Source organism: Trachemys scripta, chromosome 1 (assembly GCF_013100865.1).
Source record: "Trachemys scripta elegans isolate TJP31775 chromosome 1, CAS_Tse_1.0, whole genome shotgun sequence".
In the NCBI taxonomy this organism is placed as follows: Eukaryota; Metazoa; Chordata; order Testudines; family Emydidae; genus Trachemys; species Trachemys scripta.
In genome coordinates, this window is record NC_048298.1 from 78,342,790 (window position 1) to 78,363,834 (window position 21,045).

General features: G+C 38.8%; 1 protein-coding gene across 1 annotated transcript in view; it reads right to left on the bottom strand.

The window, feature by feature from the left end:
• Positions 1-2,283: 2,283 nt before the first annotated feature.
• DCN (decorin) overlaps positions 2,284-21,045 on the bottom strand; it is a 46,907-nt gene continuing 28,145 nt past the window's right edge. Inside the window, exons 4-8 of the mRNA XM_034772630.1 lie at positions 13,515-13,728; positions 13,166-13,279; positions 11,802-11,895; positions 6,031-6,169; positions 2,284-3,846 (exon numbers count right to left, since the gene is read on the bottom strand). Coding sequence (XP_034628521.1) covers positions 3,652-3,846; positions 6,031-6,169; positions 11,802-11,895; positions 13,166-13,279; positions 13,515-13,728 — 756 coding nt within the window. The 3' untranslated portion in view covers positions 2,284-3,651. The remainder of the gene's footprint in view (positions 3,847-6,030; positions 6,170-11,801; positions 11,896-13,165; positions 13,280-13,514; positions 13,729-21,045) is intronic.

Below are 21,045 nucleotides of genomic sequence, written 5' to 3' on the forward strand. Positions count from 1 at the left end.
TATTTTTCTTTTCAGTTACTCTCCACTTACTATGGTTGACATTCAAAGTGCAACACTCTCTGTGGATATTTGGTGTTGCTAAGAAAGAATGTGTGTGTATTTTCGGAAAATCTTAAACCTATGAGGCATAGTTAAAAATTACTGGAAGTCGATTACAGAAGCAATTGAACAGATTTACAGTATTGCCACTAGAGACTGAAATAAGCATTTGGGAAGATGCAAGAACATTAGAAACCGATAGCAATTTTCTTATTTCCAGTCTTTCACTGCCAATTCAGTACGAAGAAAAGGGAGAAGGTTTCCCTTTGCAATCGCTTACACAGATTTTTCATTAACTGTTATACAGAAATTTATGAATGGAGATGAATTAATATATATTTGCACCATGATTGGAAACACTGGCCTTGATTCTGCAGAGCACTTAGCGTGTGCTCACATTTAAGTGTGTGCCTATGGGCTTTGCTGAATCACAACCATTGTTAGATTCTCATAATACAAAAGGCTTGCTGTATCTCTAACTATTATTACAACTTCTGTATTGCAAGATTCTAGGGAGTTTTTCAATGTAGCTATTCCTTTAATGAGAGAGAAAGAGAGAGCCTGGGAAACAAAGACTAGCAAGGACAATGAAGTTAGTATAAATTTTTGTGGCCAGATTTTATTTAATAAAACTTTTGAACGAAATAAGCAGCTGGTGTAGATTGGTGTAGTTCTTTTGACTTCAATGGAGCTACACTGATTTCCACCAGCTGAAGATCTGGCTCTAAACTTTTTCCCCTCAGTATTGCTGTTTCACCCAGCTTGAAGTGGCAAATGAAAGCAATTGTAAGCATATAGTTTCATTGTTGATTCTCTAAAAATGCCCTCCACTATGCAGGTCTGCCTGAGGAGAGGATCATAGTGTTTCCTTATAACCCACCTCTCCATGGAGACATGGATTTTCTTCCCTTACCAGTGGGCTTGAATCCCAGAGGTTGTCTATGGGTTACCTTACCTTTTCACAACTCATGGGGGGGAGGGAGCGAGAGGAGATTATATTGTCCTGCCTGGTCAGAAGGCATTCTGCTCTTGTCCATTTCTGTCACTCATTTCTGCCTGTTTGATATATGTTTTTTTTCTTTTCATTTCCTCTAATGTGAGGCAATCTGGTTTTGATTTGTATGGGAAAACAGTGCTTTTAATAGTGCTGGGCTTCCCATTGGTTTGGGGTCAGGAAAGAATTTTTCCTCATTGCAGGCTGACGACCATAGTGTGTTGGGGGTTATTTTCAGCTTGTTCTAGGCTCTGTAGGGCCATTGGCCAGTGAAGTAGAATGATTTGGGGATGTTCATATATTTGATGATACGCCAGTCAAGTGTTGTCTCATTTTGGACCAGCTTTAATTTGGCATGAGCCCACCAGAGTGCGGGTGTATTATCCTGGCCTTTATTTATTCCAACCTAAAGAACAGGTCTGAGAGGCAGTGAGGCCACATTATATTAGCAGTGGTTGGATCGTACGAGGGATGTAGTCTTTGGGGACAGCATTTGCTTTAACATTGATCATACATTCATCTTGTAAGGACCCAGTTCCTTGAATGCAGAGGTGAAGTATGGACTGAATCCCACAGATGTGGTACATAACAGGATCTCAGCCATATGAGACATATGACCACAGCATGAAAGAAAGGTACTGGATTGGACTAGTTCTCCTGCCAGGTAGGGAGAAATGGGAAGTTTTGGTTATATACAGATTTAGATGTTTACGTAATACATTAACAAAAGTTGTGGCCATTTATTTAAACAATGTACATATTAGTTGTGTGGTCTTTATGGCTGTTCACGATCCTTGTATCTTTTGCTGAAATGCTATTTTTGTAGTTTTCTGCACTTGCCAAGTAAAGATTCTGATCTTAAACTCCCAGATACCCAGAACTAAATAAGGAGGTTATTTGACTGAATGCATGGAAAAGACATGAAATAAGTATGCAATTAAATTCTGTCCCCATCTCTTATGAATATTACGGGTCTTTATCATTTCTGCTAGTTACAGTAGTGACAGCTACAAAAAAGAACATTTTGTTTCTCATGAAAATAAATTTGTAGAAGACTGCTGTGTAGGAAAGTGGTTTTTGTTTTGTTTTGCTTTCTAATTTCTTTGGGGAATAAGAGACAATTTGTGCTCATTTTAGCTGTCACTGAGTATAGAAGGTTTTTATTTTTGTGGATCCATCGAGGATTAGAATTCTGACAATTTGTCTGTTTTGATTACATAACCTACATAATAAAGACGAGGAATTGGGAGTTTGCCTGTATTACAGCATTCTTTAATATAAAAGCCATACAAGTTTTACAAATTGAAAAGATTGACTTGGAGAATTAAGTGGCCTCGGAAGGTTCTTTTAACATGACAATTGGAATGAGTATAAAAAGAACTTTTTAGACAATGGAAGTAGAAATGTGCAGCCTTCCTTTGCCACGCCTATTACCCTCTCATACCAACTGGAGAACCCAAATACATGGATTGCTTTCAAATCACTCTTAGAAGAAGAAGGGATTTCCAAGAATGATGTCCCAGTTCTGGCCAGTGATTTATTCTCATTCCCAGAAGTATGAGTTAGCTGATATTCCAAGTCCCATGAATACCTTCATTTCTTCAGACAGGCAGGCTGCATATCTCTACTTGACTTTTAAAAAAAAAAGTTAAAAACTGAAAACAGTGAAAAGAGTCGACTAGTGTACAATACAGAATCAGTGAAGAATGTTGAAATTTTTAGTTTTTATATCTATACATGGATTAATATATAAGGCTAAATCATAATTACCTCACTCTCACAAGTAGGCCCAGTGAAGACAATGAGACTGCTCATGTGATTAAGGTGTGCTGGATTCGCCCCAAATAATGGTAGTCATCATGATCCAAAAGTAGTGAAGAACAGGAATATATGACAAATGTCTTGTACTGCAAATTATTTATTTTTTTAGGCCAACAAAACTCTTATTTGCTAACCTTGACTAGAATTGCTCAGGTAGATTTGTAAACACTTAGAAAAGGAAATATGTATACAATATGAGTTTGTTTTATTTTTTTTTTACCAAAATAATGACATTAGCAACAATTTATATTGCCTTTGCTAAATAGATACATTCAGAATTAGGCTTTACACATGTTATAGCAGATATTTTTAAACCTCCAGGGCTTGATTTAAGTTTAAAGGGGCTAACTGTGCCCAAGAATAAAAAATAGAGTCTCATCTCCTTTTTACTCTACCAATTTCCATGAGTGGCTATAAAAACAAAAAACCAAAAAAACCCAACAACCCTCAATCATTATCATTTGTTTTTAATATCAAAAGATTTGACAAATATGTACCCCGAATCTCATATACAATGGAATGTGAAAACCTGTAGTGTTCAACTAACTGAAAGATACCACAGAAAGCATTCTGGCAAAATGAAGGCTGAAATAAGTCTAAATAGAGTACCGCTGGCAATTCTTTTGGTGGTGTGTTTTGTCTTATACACTTATACAGAATCACTTATTTTACATCAATGGGTGATATCCACTCAGTGAAGTTTCCAGTATTTGGCTTCAATTGTTAACAATTTTTAAACAGGCTTATGACAACAGGTATTTGTAGCTGAAATACAACTGAGCCCCATTTCTATGGCTCTATTTGTAATTTCCAAGCTGTATTGCCGAACGTTCATAGACACATCGGAAAGTAGATGGCTGGATTTCCCAGTATTGTACAGGGTTGCTGAAAAGACTCACACCTGAATAGGAAGCCTTTTTGGTGTTGTATCCAGGAGGGCAAAAGTCGCTGGGGCCAACAGAAGCAATTTTATTGTTATGAAGGTAGACTACCTGAAATATATACAATTGTATAAGTGAGAAATCAGACTAATCTGGCGAAGTGCGTAACTAATCTGGATATCTCAGAACATCAGTAAACATTGTACAGTACATCACAGCATAGTAATCTACCTGCTCCTCTAAATACATTCTCATTTGATACTTTATGCTCATTTTCCTGAGCTACTAAAAATGTAACTGAATTTTGCCATGGCTAATAACTAGGGATCCTAGTTTTCTGTGATTAAAAAAAATAATCTCTGATTAAAAAAACATAAAAAGACACCTTTTTCCACACTTAAAATGAAATGCTGAACTTTAGTTTCCCTAGATACAATCTTTATTGAACACAATGTTTTATTGATACAGTGGAACCCCCTTTATCTGAACTAATTGGGACTGGGGCCAGATCAAGTAATCAAAAATCTGGATAATCTGGAGAGCTTCAGCCCTGCCACACGGGGCTGACAGCCTGATCCCTGCCGCCCAGGGTTGACAGCCCCTCTTCAGTTAATACAGAGTGCTGCATAATGGAGGCTCGGATAAATGGGATTCTACTATATATGTTTTTATTTTTTCACAAAATGTAAAAACTAAAGATTCTCTGTAAAAATGCAAATTCCGCACTTTTCCCACATTTTTCCATGGCAAATGGATTTGTAGGATCCTTGCTAATAACTTGGTCAAATAAAGCTGTGTCACTTCTAATCTAAGGGCCCAATTAGAAAGATACTTAAGCACATGCCATACTTCAAGCAAGTATTTGGGACAGCTCATGTGCTTAAAGTTAGGCTTGTGCTTAAGTATCTAGCTGAATAAGAGACTACAACCTAAAAACTAAAGCAAAACTATAGCACTGTGATATAATCATTATTGATGGTAGACATTTTTCAATCATAATAATTCCTTTGGCCAACATTTTGTTACAAAAGTGGATAGGCACAGACAAGGAAAGAGAGAGTGTGTTTTTTTTTTTAAGTGAATATGGACTGTTTTCTATTTGGTCTTTTGCTTCAATATAGGGAATATCATCAATATTGTGATCATTTTAACTCCTTGCCAAGAGCAACTATAAAGATTTTAAGGCTGACTACAGCATGGGCACTATTTTTCCACCAATGATTGCAACGTATAATTCCATTATTTATGACAGATGAGGGTTACCAGATAGCAATTGTGAAAAAACGGGACAGGGTGGGCGGTAATAGGTGCTAATATAAGAAAAAATCCCCAAAATCATGACTGTCCTTTTAAAAACGGGACATCTGGTCACCCTATGACAGATGCTATATGCTTTAGTCAAGCTTGATGATATTTTTCTCTTGTACACGATACACATAGATGGGGTTCAGAATGATAACTCACTTGGATATGGAGGAACAAAATACCTGAGGTTGTTAGTTTGGTATCTGTATTTTTATTAGCATTATTTTAAGAATTGAGTTATTTTCTGAGTGGTAAAGCAACTATGATATAGGTCATCCCAAATATGTGAGCAAAGAGCAGCGAAATGTGCATGATAAATTTATCATCAAATTTATTATCTCCATTGCACACATTTATGGGTCTGTGGACCTCCGCACTAAGGGGACTATGCACCTCCATGTCCATATACTCAAAATTAGAATTGATATGTCAATCCTCTAATATGCTACACTTTCTTTTACATACCAACATACATTCAATGGTGTAGTCCAGTGGTTCTAAAACTGTGGGGGTCGCCAGGGCTGTCTTAGACTTGCTGGGGCCCAGGGCTGAAGCTCGAGTCCCACTGCTAAAGCCCAAGGGCTTCAGTCCAGTGCAGTGGGTCTCAGGTTACAGGCCCCCTGCCTGGGGCTGAAGCTCTTGGAATTTGGTTTTGGCCTGTGGACCTGGGACAGTGAGGCTTAGGCTTTGGCCCCTGCACCCAGGGCGGCCGGGCTCAGTCAGGTTCAGGCTTCAGTCCCCATTCCTGGGATTGTGTGGTAATTTTTGTTGTCAGAAGGGGGCCACGGTGCAATGAAGTTTGAGAACCCCTGGTGTAGTCAATTACTAACAAACAGTGGATATGAGGCTTGCCTCAAGTCACAGTTTGGGGGCACAAATGAAAAAGATAGGACGTCCAGTACTGTGTATTGTTCAAAGATCAATAGTAGTGGACCTGTTTTTCAGTCCCTTTCAATTATTGCACATTTGAGTCCATAAGATATACTTTACCTGGATGTATTTGTGGTCAGCCAGCCCACCAGGTACTTTGACAAGTTCATTGTTATCCAAGTGGAGTTCTTTCAGATGAGGTACACTGGCAAGAGAACCATTATCAACAGCACTGATATTGTTGAAACTGAGACCCAGTCTGCAAGAGGAAATGACACTGAGTAAACATTAGCAAAACAACACATTTTCACAGGTGGTTGCCATTGCAGTTCTTGACAAAGTATGTGGTTTTTCACATTTATCACATAATGGGGCAGGATGGCCTTATGGATTGCTAATGGGATACAGAATCACAAAGCCACAATGCATTTGGATGAGCAGGAAATTCTATGACTTGAGCTACCAGAATTATCATTGCATAATTCAATTTGTTTCCACTTCACCTTGTATTGCTGAGTTACTTGCTTACTATTGCTACAGCATGTATTTGTGTATACACTCACATCTATAGTAGGCACCAGGCTATCAAAACTGATTTCCTAAAATTCACCTTATGATCTTCTTTCATGACAGGTGGAATATTGAGGCTCCAGACTATAAATTTCTCTTTCTATTTACGTGACCCCATTACAGTGTATCCGAGCATTAAACATGCATCAGTTTATCCTGACAGCATCCCTGGGAGATACGGATGTATTTATGTCCATTTTACAGATGGGGAACTAAGGCATAGAAAGATTTAATGACCTGCCCAGCAAAACCCAGTAATTGTGTCAGAGCTAGGAAATGAACCCAGAGCTCCTGAGTTGCAGCCCAGGGCTGTTAACCATCCTTCCTTTTAATAGTATGCACATTCTGGATTTATTAGCACAATTTGTGTCCAGACTGGAAAATCTGGTCCTATGTGTATTTGCATATTGTTGCCCTTCAGGTCTGAAATCACTAAAATTCATGAGTTTCCTTCTCTAAAGGATCTGGTAATTCAAGTTAAAATAGTCTGTTCTTCAGCAAGAATGCTATCCTGTAAAATAATCTTTTATAATATACCTAGTAGGGAGGAGCCTGCTTTATCTTTTAACCTAAAGCATTGCTTTTCAATTTTCAGGAAAATATATTTGTTGTGGGACTTCTTAACTATACAACTCCAAGAAACAGCCCAAGAATTTTATAGATGTAAATCAGAACCTCTAACAACAGTAGAACTTACTATAGATGAAAACTACTAGAGAATGATGGTTTCACAACAATCTGCTATGGTAATGCTGTATAGATTATACCAGGTACAGAAGCCAGATTCTGGACCTAATATGTAACCACACAACACAACTGAACACATCTGATTAGGCTTTACAACCATAAAGAACTTCCCAGAACTGATGCCAGTCAAGAGTAGAACCCCTTGTGCAGAGTGTCTTTAATAAAATAAACATGCAAAGAAAGAGTAATGCTAACATCTAGTACAACTCACTATATTTAAACTACAAACAAAACTAGTATAATTCTACAAAACTATTAAAGGTCTGACAAAGGCCTATTGAAGCTTCCTACTGACATCAGTGGGCTTTGGATTAAGCCCTAAATAACTGATATAACAGTAACATTACTTCTACAAGAATCAACCTTAATTTAGGTCAAAAGATCCCTTACCTTTACTAGAAACTTGGTATGTGTCAAATCCTAAGAACTTCACTTAAGTTCTTACTTAAACAAAGTTCCCAATAATTACAGTGCATAAAAACTAAGTAAAGACTTCAGGATTTCATTTCATGTAATTAGCTTGGCCTGAAGAGCAAATAACGTATTGGAATTGTTTAGAAAACTTTGGCAATGTGTATCACACAGGATGTTTGGGGATGTGTCAAAAATATGGTCATTTTGGCAAAATGTTGTATAAAATCTTAATGAACACATATCTAAAACATAATTTGGATACAAATACAAGTTTCTAAGCAGACGTGTCTAAGATAAAGAGCATTCCATGGGAACAGCAGAATTGGCTTTTATTTTTGTATACTGACAAAGATGAAAAAGTGTCATACAATAGTTTTAGTGTTAGAACAGAGTATGGTTTTCATCTTCTTTCTTTTTTTTCTGTAGGGATAGAAGGGGAGGAAGTTGGGTAATGGTTCTTAATATAATAGCTTTTTATATTTGTAAATGTTTTACAGATGTTTTAGTTGTATTAGTCTCATGACTGAATAACTTGTGAAGACTAAGAAAGAAACAATATATAAAAATAGAAAGGAACATTTATATTGTAATCCAAAAGGATGTGTTCAGCTTCTTTAGTCTCTAACCCAGGGGTGGCCAACCTGAGCCTGAGAAGGAGCCAGAATTTACCAATGTACATTGGCAAAGAGCCACAGTAATACATCAGCAGCCACCCATCAGCTACACCCCTCCCTGCTCCCAGCGCCTCCCGCCCACTGGCAGCCCCGCCCATCAGCGCCTCCCCACACCTCCTGATCAGCTGTTTCGTGGCGTGCAGGAAGTTTGGGGGGGAGAGGGAGGTGCGAGGGCACTGCAGGCTCAGGGGAAGGGGTAGGAAGGGGTAGAGTGGGGGCAGGGCCTGTGGCAGAGCCAGGGGTTGAGCAGTGACCACCCCCCAGCACATTGCAAAGTTGGTGCCTGTAGCTTCAGCCCCGGAGTTGGTCCCTATACAAGATGCTGCATATTAACTTCTGAAGAGCCGCAAGTGGCTCTGGAGCCACAGGTTGGCCATCCCTGCTCTAACCCCTCTGCTGTCTCTTTCCCATGTTGCTGTCATATGGATTACACAAACACCACAAATCTGAAAATTAGCATTTAGGCCCAGATACAACGTCCACTGTATGCAATGGGAGACTTCTCATTGACTTTTAATGGGAGATAGCCCTTAGTACAGTCATGTACCTAATGCATGCACTCTCCTGTGGAACTCCATACTATATACGATCTACAGAATCATTTGTCAAGTTAGAGGGGTTTTTTTGCTGTAGCTTTGTGTGAACTGTGTTTTAGGAGACTTAAAAGTAAACTTTAAAAAAAAACTGTGGTTCTGCTAGCGGTCAAGGATTCACCACAGTGTAAACAGTAGAACTAGGAAGAGTCATCATGCTGAACAGTTGCCATACTAAAATGTCCTAACACAAATATACGCTGAACTGGCCTGTGTCTGAAATGTTAACTGAAGCTTAAGGAAGCTATTAAATTGTTTAACCATGACATGTTCCAGCAGAAGCAAAGTCAAATTCTAGCCTAACTGGGTGGCTACAATAAAGTACCTACATTTTTATTTAGGCACTTAAATGAAAGTAGCTCAATTTTTCTGGTTGGTTTTTTGGCTCTTGTATTTTATTCAACACACCTGTGGGGATGCTGTTCCAATGGCCCTAGCTTTCCCTCCTCTTTCTTCAGCCTTCTTCTCTCTGCCCCATCCCCACTAATCTAATCCATGATTAATCTAAATTTAAAACCAGGTTGATTGAGCCTCACGGTTTGATAATCCTGCAGCATGCTATAGTGTAGTATGAACTTGGCACAACCCTCTTCCCAAGCCAATAGATTTAATCTAGAGCCCCAGAAAAAAACTGAGTGTCTTTCTAAAGACCTCTGCCCTCTACAAGAGCTCCTGCAGTCTGATTAAAGAAGTAGAGGTGGCCTCTTCACCACTTCTTTCATTGGCCAAAGCCATAATCATACTCATCGGAAGTGAACAGGTGAAAAGGAAGTAAAACGGTAGTTCTTCAGAATGAGGAATTTGGAATGTGTAGTTCCTCTTCTGGACCAGATTTGGTTGGAAATATTTGGATAGCTCAACAGTGGTGGGGAAGAAAGGCGAATGCCAGGACCCATAGTACAAAGTAAAATATTAGGATTTTTGTTTTGGTGGTTTTGGAAGGGTTTTTTTTTCAACATTTCTATGAAGGTTGTTACACAAACCACTAACTTTAGACTAAATGGTTGCAGTTAAAAGTATTGCTTCCTGGTCCTTAATTCATAGGTAGTTTTATTTTTCTCACATGCTTACAAAAAATTCAGGAGCCTTGCAATAAGGCATCCGAGTTTTGTGTATGGCTCTCTGGGTGAAGGTGTATCTGTGATAACACACGGTGACAAAATGAGACGTACAGCAGAGGACTGAACATTTTCATTACTGAAATGTTCTGTTTGGATTTTACAAGCCCCCAAAAGCTTTTCCAAGAGACTGATTCCAAGAGAGAATAAAGGGACTATCCACATTTAAAATATCGAAGAAACTTCATTTGAACCAGTTATATTTACTTCAGTACATTTAATTCCAAGCCAAATTAATGTATATAGAGAGGCAAATTCAGCTCCTGTTAGCTTCTAGTACATTTTCCAACTGTCTCTCTTCTCTGCCTGCATTCAGTCAATCAGATGAATGATAGACATATAAGTTATCTCAATGACAAAAAAGGCCTGAGAAATTAAATATGTGCCTTCATAAAGCAATATAAAGTATCATAATCTTATAACTTCCAAAGCCCCAGTTTGATAAGTAACACATTACGGGGCCCATATTACTCTCTGATGGGATGGTTAATGAGAGGTAACCCATGGATAGTTCTACTGGTTTATTAGCATCCTCGACTGAAGTAATAGACATCACCCTACATTTTCCTGCCTCTAAAGGAACCCCAAAATACCATTATTCAAAAGAAAAAAAGCCCACCTTCCTGCACAGAGTATGATTCTTTTGCATTGTGCTGTTGACCCAGAGCAGTGCAAGATTTACCTCACAAACCCCCTAGTCTGCTTGACTCTCATGGCTTTGTATAGTCATTTACAGTGTAAAGTGAGTGAAGAGTTGGCGTAAAGTGTTACCAAACCATAAGTGCAGCATTTTACACCTACTTTGCACGCAATCTGTACTGATGTATATGAGTACACAATGCGGTGAGAATCATATGCACAACGCTTATTCAAAATATTGCACATGATATTTTCAATCAGTTCACTGAGTCATTGTCCTGACATGTATTTTGCCACATCTACCTACTGTCAGGTTCTTCTTACACCTTCCTCTGAAGCATCTGCTGCTGGCCACTGTCAAAGACAGGATACTGGCCTAGATAGACAATGGATTTGATCCAGTACGGTAATTCCTATGTTCCTATCTATTTCTCTCATCCTACATTGATGTACAGGTGTAAGTGCTTTGCTGAATTGTAGCAGTAGTCCTTAGTGGACAGTTTTGCACAGCATATCACAAACACTGGTATTCCTAAATTTCCAAATTTTCCTTTTTTTTAATCCTCAAAATTTGAGAGCATTTTCCAAAACAGGTTTTTGCTAGGTCTGTTCAACATTCATTCCAGGGTAACAATATTTTTGCCTGGTAAATTCCTTAGATTTCAAAAAAGTTGTTTGAATTACTCAGTGGCAAAGTACCTGTGTTCTCATTAAGCCTCATCTACACGGTGGGTAATATACACTATGACAGTGTAATTTCTAAAGTTCACTAACATGTTCCACATTAATTGGCCCATGTAGACCTTGCTGGTGCGTACTAATGGTTCCCTATTGCGCTCTGACTTAGTACTCTTTCAAACAGCACTAAGTTAAAGTGTACTAGCGAACTTTGAGAGCGCACCAGCGGGGTCCATATGGGCCAATTAACACACAACACATTAGTGTGCTTTAGAAATCTCACTCCCTTAATGGGCATTGCCACACCATGTAGACAAGCTCTAACTTTTCTGCTAAATGGCACATCTCAAGCTCAAAGATTATCACCGTTCTTAACTACAGAGTGATTTCTTCCTATTGTGTGCATTGCAGCTATTGTTTTTACATAATACTTGTAAGTTATGTGAAAACGTTATTACTTAGCCAAGTTGGCGAGTCCAGATAGACTTTCAGAATCAATTTTGGTGATCTTGTTGCTGTCAAGATGAAGCTCCGTAAGGGATGGAGGAAGGCCTGAAATAGAAGGTGTCCCAAAAAAGTTTTCAGTATAACTCGAACATAAAAATGGGCCTGATTCTCAATGCTATTATGTGTCTTTTATATTGCTAGAGTGGTGTGAAAGGGCCTTAGCATAACTGAGGCCCAGTAATTTTGGAGCATGGATACATCAGAGAAGAATCAGGAATCTTGCAACTTGCACTTTGAAAAGTATTTGTTTTAAACATTAAAGAAGAACTTTCACAATGACAAGAACTTGAAAACAGGATTTTCAAATACATTTCACTCAAAGTGAACTGCTAACCCTGTGCTGGGGACCAGCATTCACCAACTAAATCCCACATAAATCTTCAAAACAGCAAAAGGGGACTCTGCACAGAGGTGAATTTCAGCCTGCACACATTTACACATGCAGGTGTTAAATTTGGACCCAGATGTCTTGGATATTAACAACAGTGGCAAAAGAATTAATTTAAAAATGAAAAATATTTTTTTTCTTTTTACTTTTGTATAGAGCATATTTAAATATGAATTTTAGTCTGCAAATCCCATTTATTACAGAAAAACACCCATGACACAATATTTTGACTATCTGAGGCAGTATGTACACAAGAACAGCCATAACAGAAAGCGAGGGGGGAGAATAATACTAAATTAAAAACTTCTGGTATTAACTTTCTGAAATTGTGTGCATTTTTGCAACAGTTTACTGGGCAAAACGTTAATATAGCTACCATCATTTCCTGCAGTTTGGAACCATTTTGTATATTTTTTAATCCTTTTTGCATAGGTTACATTAGAGATATTTTACTATAATATACAATGAATTATTCAAAAAATTGTAAACTTTTCCATTTTGCAGATGAATGTTTCTTTGACCCTGAAGATCACACTCACTCACAATCACTGAGCCTGATTCTCATCTCATTTATAGTGGTTTTACACCAATCTAATGCCACTGAGTTCAATGGGGTTACTCCTGATTTACACCAGTGTAATTTCAATCAGAATCAGGCCCACAAACATTTCTCCCACTTTCTCTCTCAGCTGGAAGAAAGCCAAAATAAACTGGTTTACCTTTGTAACTGAATCTCATGCAGAGCTCTATTAATGGAATATCAAATTGCACAACCCTTGTACTAGCCCAGTCGAGATTTGGAAGTGCCCAGATTTAACTCAAAAGGCTCTGATTGTCTTCTGGTGGAATTTGACCATGACCTTGAAGTCTTACTGATGGGTGTATTTCACATGCCTGAATCTCCTAAAATCTCATAGCTGTTCTTACCTCTAGGGATAGTAGTAATGTTGGTATCTGAAATACGGATATAGGAGAGCTTCTTCATTCCTTGAAAGGCTCCATTTTCAACCCCTGAGCTCTTGAGTGGGTTGGTGCCCAGTTCTGCAAACAAAACATGTTTGTGAACTGTCCAGTAGTTTACATTTATAAGTATTAAACAAAAGAGCATTTTTTCTTTCAGTGAATCATGGATAATTTGGCCAATTGCTGTAGACTATCAAGACACTTCTTGGCTTACCCATGTGAAAGATATTTCAAGTACAGTGGGTTAAGAGTAATATCTAGAAAATATATACTCCATCAAGTTACTTTAGCAAAAATCTCTTATGATGCATACCTATGACAATCATACTATTCAGTCCATTAAAGACAGCTTTCCTCAGCTTGGTGATCTCATTCTCATGGGCACGGAGCTCCTGAAGGCTTTTAGGCATATTTTCTGGAAGTTCCTTCAGGTTATTCTTGGAAAGGTAAAGTCTCTCCAGTTTCTTCAGTGGAGCAAAAGCTGTAGGGCTGATCTTGCTTATCTTGTTGTTCACAAGGATCAATGCCTGTAAAATAATAAAGCAGGAGATTTTGTTACCTCCATTGTGGGCATAAATTTAGGGTGAAGTTGCATTAAGATTGAAGAATTAAAAAAAAACCCACTGATTCACTGTGTTGAAATGCAGTGCAAAATTTCAAAAAATCAGAATAACACATATTAGCACAAGACAAATAACTACAAAAATACCTACACAACTACTTATGGTCAAATCCTGCTCTAAGGTGCATGTGCAGCTCCCATTGGTGTCCATAAGAATCATGTCTACCTCCAAGGACAAAACATAATCCTTTCATTTGACACCAGTGAGAAGAGGCAACTCACATAAACATAACTGCATCACCATCTCAGTCTCTGTAGTAATAACAACAATAGGCCAAATTGTGTCACTTAGGGCTCCCTGGATGTGATGGGGATGGGAATAGGAGAGGGGAGTAATTTGCAATACCTATTTTGGGTTGCAGTATTTTGCCTCTACCACCATGCAGCCAGCCAATTCTCCCCACATTCTACCCAGTCTCTCCAAGGAAGAAAATCTGTGATGACTGCGTAAGGAAAGGGCACAATCTAGCCTACTAATAACGTATGACTTTATAACTATCCTTTGGGTCTTCCAGTCTGTACTTGTTAGTTTTTTGTCTGACTTAAATCACAAATCACATAGTGTGGCCCTTGAAGTCAATTACTCACATCTGTAAGGCAGCTCACTTTAGTAACAATTGCATGATCAGCATTTTGGTTTGTAAATCCAATAGTTCAGGGATCATGTCTTAATTTGTAACCCTCACAGCACTGATCACACTGTTGTTGTTTAACAAACAATAATGTAATAAATAGACAAGAAGTTCCTATGCCAATCATTAATGTGAGGACTGTAATAAATCTAAGATAAGGAGTGTTATATGTTACAGTGAATCCACATGAGGTTCCTTCCATCTTTTCACCCATTTATTTATGCACCTCACATAGTGTTATGAAGCTAAGTGAATTAATGGTTGTACAATGCCTTGAGAGTACTGGATAGAAAGTGTTATGTACATGTAAAGTATCATTATTTTTATATTTATTAGCAGAGCACAGTTCTAGGGCATTCTTGTTCACTTACTGCACTATATTATTTGTAGGAATGCAAAAAAAAACAGATGCCTTCACTCCACATGTTTTGATAGCCCACGTATTTTGGTCCCATTCCAGTATATTTCTCACCAATTCTTAATCCTCCCATAATTAAACTTCTGTCAGTTACCAGTATATCTAATGGGGAAAAGCTGAACGTTTGAGTCTTTCATCAATCAGTTAGGCAATAAATAAGTGCCCGAAAGGATATAAGTGTCTGTGGCAGCAACCTCTTCTGAGTGAAAATTGAAAGGTGAGAGGAGAAAAGTGGAATGATAGTTTTGAACAGTGTGTATATGTGTGTGGGCACTGTATATTTTTCCCTAATGTATTCCCCTTTCAAATTCACCCTAAGTAAATCAAGTAGTATATTTTACAAATGGCTCCACAGAGTACACACATAGCTGTATATATCTGCTTTTAATTTTGTGTACTAGCCAGCAGCAACCAGATTGTTGGGAGGAGGTCACTCATAGTTCAACAGACTAGTTCACTGGCAATAATTGTTGCCCAAAATAATTTTAATGGTCATATCGAAGATAGGGTCATAATTCTTACTTACTCTCTTGACACTGATAAGTCATAAGAACTGCAAGTAGAACAGGCCAATGTTCTGTCTAATGCAAAGACCTTTCTCTGAAAATAACCTATGTCACAATTTTTGAAGGACGCTGTAAACCCCATCCCCAGCATAATGCAGCTAGCCACACAATATTAGCACAAGGGGAACAACACTTCTTGACATCAGCTAGTGGTGAATATTATGCCTTGAATCATGAGGATTTAATGCCCTTTATCATTTTTAATGTAACCAGAGTAACTACAAGGGTTATTGCGAGTAATGTACATTTTTTGTTGATTTTTACCAATGGTGATATTTGTATAAGCACCTAAGTGTCGTAGGCACCTAACGCCCATTGACATTCAGTGGAAATTAGGCTCCTAAGGCACACCAAGACTACATTTACACTACACACCCACTGGTACGTGTGGCTACATACTGCAGTGACGAGCAGGCTGAGTACATGCTGTGGTGTGTAGTACATGCCAGTGAAAGACTCCAGCAGCGGGGAGGCAGGGTGGAATGGCTTCGGCAGCTCCACACTGATGAATCTTTTCCCAGCTGACATCCTACTGCCAGAGCATTTCCCTGTGGTGGGGAAAGGCGCCAGCTGTGAGGAGCTGTTGGAATTCTTCCCAGCTGCCTCCCCTCTGGCAGAGCCTTTCCCTATTGGGGGAATCTTTTCCTGAGGAGGGGAAAGGCTCCAGCAATGAGGAGGCAGCAGGAGACTACACTGCTAAAAATAGTGTGGACAAGGAGGCAGAGCTTGGGCAAGTAGAGAGCCACGTAGGGCATGTACTCGAGTATATACCCAACCCCGTCAGGCATGTCTTTACGGTACTTATCGAAGCTGTGCCTCACAGTCAACATTGCTGTTTAAACCCATGCAAGGGGGGCTATGCAGGGATGTACACCAGTGGTCTCCAAAGTGGGATGCGCGCGCCCCAGGGGGTGCGCAAGAGGATCTTTTGGGGTGCGCGGCAGGAGGAGTGCCACCGGAGCAGCTCCGCTTCAGCAGTTCAGGGGGCTTTTTTTTTTTTTTTGCTTTGGGAGTTAGGGCGGGAGTCCGAGCAGCATTTTTTATTATTATTTTTGCTTGGGGCGGCAAAAATAATAGAGCCAGCCCTGCATGAGTGCTCAAAAATGTTTTACTGATAGGGGTGCGCGATCAAAAAAGTGTGGAGACCACTGATGTATGCTACCTGTCGCTGCAAGAAGGGTACGGTGGAGATGTACCACTAGGTGCTTTTTTAAAAGTTTATCCGAAGTCCTACCTTACATTAGTGAGTAACATGTATTAACTAAAAAATTCATTCAAATATTTCTTTTAATCTGTTTTAAGTTTGCTGCCCTTTACTTAAATTATATCCTTATCAGCTTCTTTAAAATTCCTTGTTAGTGTCTTGGAAGTAGTTTTGGCCAGAATTAAACAGGCACAGTAACTCTCTTTATCCCAGATCTTAACTATCTAGTTGATATTAGCAGAATCTGTAGAGCCCCTAGGAGCAGAACTCTTAGTAATGGCTCTAGTCAAAATTGCTTCGGCCGAACTGTGTTCTACTTACGAAAATTATGTGCTGAGTATGACAATGTTCTATTTGGGAAATTTCTGCAAACTTTCACAAAATCTGCTCAGTTTTCAAATCAGGCTGGTTATAAAAAGGCACTTTTTACAAAGATTTACGTTGTGGGAAAGAAGATGGGTGTTGTGAAAGTTATATTCCATATGCCAGTAGTTCTTAACCTTTTCTCTACCATGACTTTGCCCCTCATCTCATAGACTCATAGACTTTAAGGCCAGAAGGGACCATTAATATTAGGTAGACTGGTCTCCTTCACGTTGCAGGTCACAGAACCTTAACCACCTACTCCTGTAATAGACCCATAACCCCTGGCTGAGTTACTGGAGTCATCAAATCATGATTTAAAGACTAGATAGTACCCCCCATTTAACAATAAGGGAAGGGAAAGGTAGGGTGGTTATCACCCCCTGACAGCCGGGTGAGCACCCCAATTGAAGATCCCTGCCTTTGGCATTTAACATATTTTTATGTTATTTTTTTTATATAGTTATTTTTCACTATATCGTGCAGCACAGAATCTGCAACAGAAGCTTTGGCGTGCCTCAGAGCAACAACAATTTCTAAGATTAAGATACTTGTACAGCACCTAGCAATGTCATAACCATGTGTCTTCTCCATGTCACAATAACTCTATTATATATGGTACTCAGAGAAAAAGAAGTAATTAGCCTTGGAGTGATAATGTTGACTTTTCTCTGAATGTGTCTCATATGGTTTACTTGTAACAAAAGTTCAAAAAAAACCCAACAACCTAGTGAGAGTTTAGGGGCCAGTGAAAACATGAACTGAAGGAGAAAAGCCGAGGGAAAACATCTGCAGGCAGCGCGAATGGGGAGGGAGATGATGTCCAAACACACACCACGTGGGCCAACTAGCCTGAAAAAGAATCAACCTCACAATGGGGGATTATATCCATTTAGTTCAAAAACAATCACAAATGCACTCTGCTGTTTTGTGCAGAATCAAAAATGCTAGAAGGTAGATGGGTACACTTCAGATTTCATGACAAGGTGCTGAAAATGTCTGACTCTGGTTTACTCTAGCCTAGCATGGAGCCACTTGGAAGAAAAAAGAAAGGTAACAGATTAGTGCAATGCTTAAACAAGGTTGAGGTATTGATGGTTATGTGAGATCTGTGTGAGACTCACTTTCTATTGCTGGTCTGAAAGAAAGATAAATCTTAAACATACACACACAAATTAGAAAAAAAGTTGGCGCATACAATTACTTTTCCATAATGCCCAGTTTGAGCAGTGGATTGGCATGGACATTGGGATACCTAAGCACAGATCATCAATAGTGCAGAAAGGAGTCAGGGGGAGAGGAGAAAATAAAGAGGAACAACTAAAGCTTGGTATCATAGACACTTCCAAGATAGAATTATCTTTCCTCAAAGCCCATTTAACTGTGGCTGACAATTAATAACAGTTCTCTGTATAAGTCACAAAGTGTGCTTCCATCACCATCTTCCTTATATAAGTCCCTTTTCCCTTTTAGTGGCCCATGGTATGTGCAGGAGATAATGTTGTCTTTCACCGCAGGCACAGATTACTAACTAGGAAAGGAGGTAACATTACTTCAGGAGTTGATAACAAACAGGCACCTTTTTGAGTGCATTATTTCCTTAGGGCCAAATTCTTATCGTGCCTTCACTTTATGTACGGGGATTTTCAGGTGCAAATAGGATAATAAGGTCAACAGTTACTGAGTCTGTGTTATTTGCAAATTTTACATGTAAACAAAATGGAGGCTGGATGGTGACAATCCAGCTTTAATTATAATATGTAAAGCCTCTCATTGTTTCTTCTTTCTAATGCTCAGCTAGAAACAGATTGATTTCTTGTCCAATAGCAGACTTCAATAGGAAGCAATGCTATTATCAATGCTAATATGGATGTTGTGAGTTGCAATGTCCGATAGTGGATCAAAAAAACACAATATTTTCAACATCTGTATGATGTTTTTCTAAATGTAGTCACAGCTAAATGAATCATTCATAATGACTCTTTCCACTGAAACAAGAAAAAGAAAGCAAACCTAAAATGAGTAAAAACGGAGCATATGCTTTCAATTGAACTGACATGTAAACCTCTAGCATCTCCCATGACTTCATTAGAGTTTTGCTGGATTCTCACCTCAACCACTGAGAGAACAAGCAATCCCATAAAGTTTTTTATTTTAAATTTCCATTTTCTTTGTTTTATGGGTGATAGTGTAAATTACATTTCTGCTCACTTTAGGGTCCCTGGACACTGCCACAGTGGTGTAACAACAATGAGGGGTCCAGTGGCACCTGAAAGATTAAGATTTATTTGGGCATAAGCTTCAGATGCATCTGAAGAAATGGGGGGGTTTACCCACGGAAGCTTATGTCCAAATAAATCTGTTAGTCTTTAAGGTGCCACCGGACTCCTCGTTCTTTTTGTGGATACAGACTAACACGGCTACCCCTCTGATACTTGGCACCATGCAAAGTGTGTAAAGGGGCTTAAGTGTAAATGAAAATCAGTCCCTCCAACTTTTATAGCAAAGTTAATTGGTTCTGACAAAGCACAGAAATAAAACAAAGAGAATGACTCAGCTATCCTATCTATTAGCAATGTTGTGGAAAGATTTATTATTATTATTTTATTATTTATTTATTTATTGGCATTATCGTCGTGCTAGGTGTGGTACAAAAACAGAACAAAAAGAGCATTATTCTCATTTTTAAATATATCTTAGGTCAGCGCATTGAGCAAAAATCACTATCTGAATGGGATAGATGCAGGATGAAATGTTGGCCCCATAGAAGTCAATAGGAGTTTTGCCATTGATGTCAACAGGGCTAGGATTTTTATCTTAAGAGTTTGCAGCTCCAGAGCAAGAAGGCAGTGGTTAAGATTTCAAAATATGGACTAGCAAACTACACACATATGATGCGACAACAATGTAGAAACTACCACCTCAGAGACTCTCTTTGTTATTCACTAAAATTAGGAGTGAATTGTAAAAAGTTCTTCAAATTATAATTAGCCACAATAAATGATAATTAATATTATTCGTGGCTGTTTTTGCCAGCCGATGATGGTATTCTTATCTGATGTTAAATCTCTAACACATTCTTAGGGGACTTACAAGTAAAAGCAGTTTTTTTAATTGATGAAAGTTCTTTAATTTGCTAAGCAATTTATTAGATTACGCCTCTACCTCGATATAACACTGTCCTCGGGAGCCAAAAAATCTTACTGCATTATAGGTGAAACCGCGTTATATCAAACTTGCTTTGACACGCCGGAGTGCGCAGCCCTGCCCCCCCAGAGCACTGCTTTACCACGTTATATCCGAATTCGCGTTATATCGGGTTGCATTATATCGAGGTAGAGGCGTATTGCATTATGATGGTGCCTAGATGCAATATTGCCAACTCCAAGCACACAAAACTCATGATTCAGGCACCAAAAAAATCATGAGATATGGCTTCAACATCATGAGGTTTTTTTAAAAATTAATAATATTGGAGTTGTATTTATCTAACTTCTGTCTTTTAAGTCTTTAGGTCACACTCGGGTCACATTTTCAAACTTTTCTTCACAACCTTTTTTTGAATGAATGCTGAGATCCTCACTTAATGCCATCTCTCCAGAAGCTGAGGCTTTAAGAAAAGCAACAATTATGCCTAGACTTGTGATAAAATTGCAAGAGTTGGCAACTCTGGAGCAGTCAACCAAGAACAGTGCCCCATTGTTTTAGGCACTGTACAATCAGAACAGGAGACAGCCCTGCCCCAAACAGCTTGCAGTCTAAATAGAGATGGTTGCCTCATGCAGTAGTCTGCATGGGACTGTGGCTTTGCTTAGGCCTTGGAACAATGTAGCTTGTGACTGTAGTGTATATGAGTCCTTACTATATAGTAAATGCAGTGTACCAACACCATTTGAACACCACACTATAAAGTGTAAGGCATGAGCCAGTCAAATATCAGTATCAGAGGGGTAGCCGTGTTAGTCTGAATCTGTAAAAAGCAACAGAGGGTCCTGTGGCACCTTTAAGACTAACAGAAGTATTGGGAGCATAAGCTTTC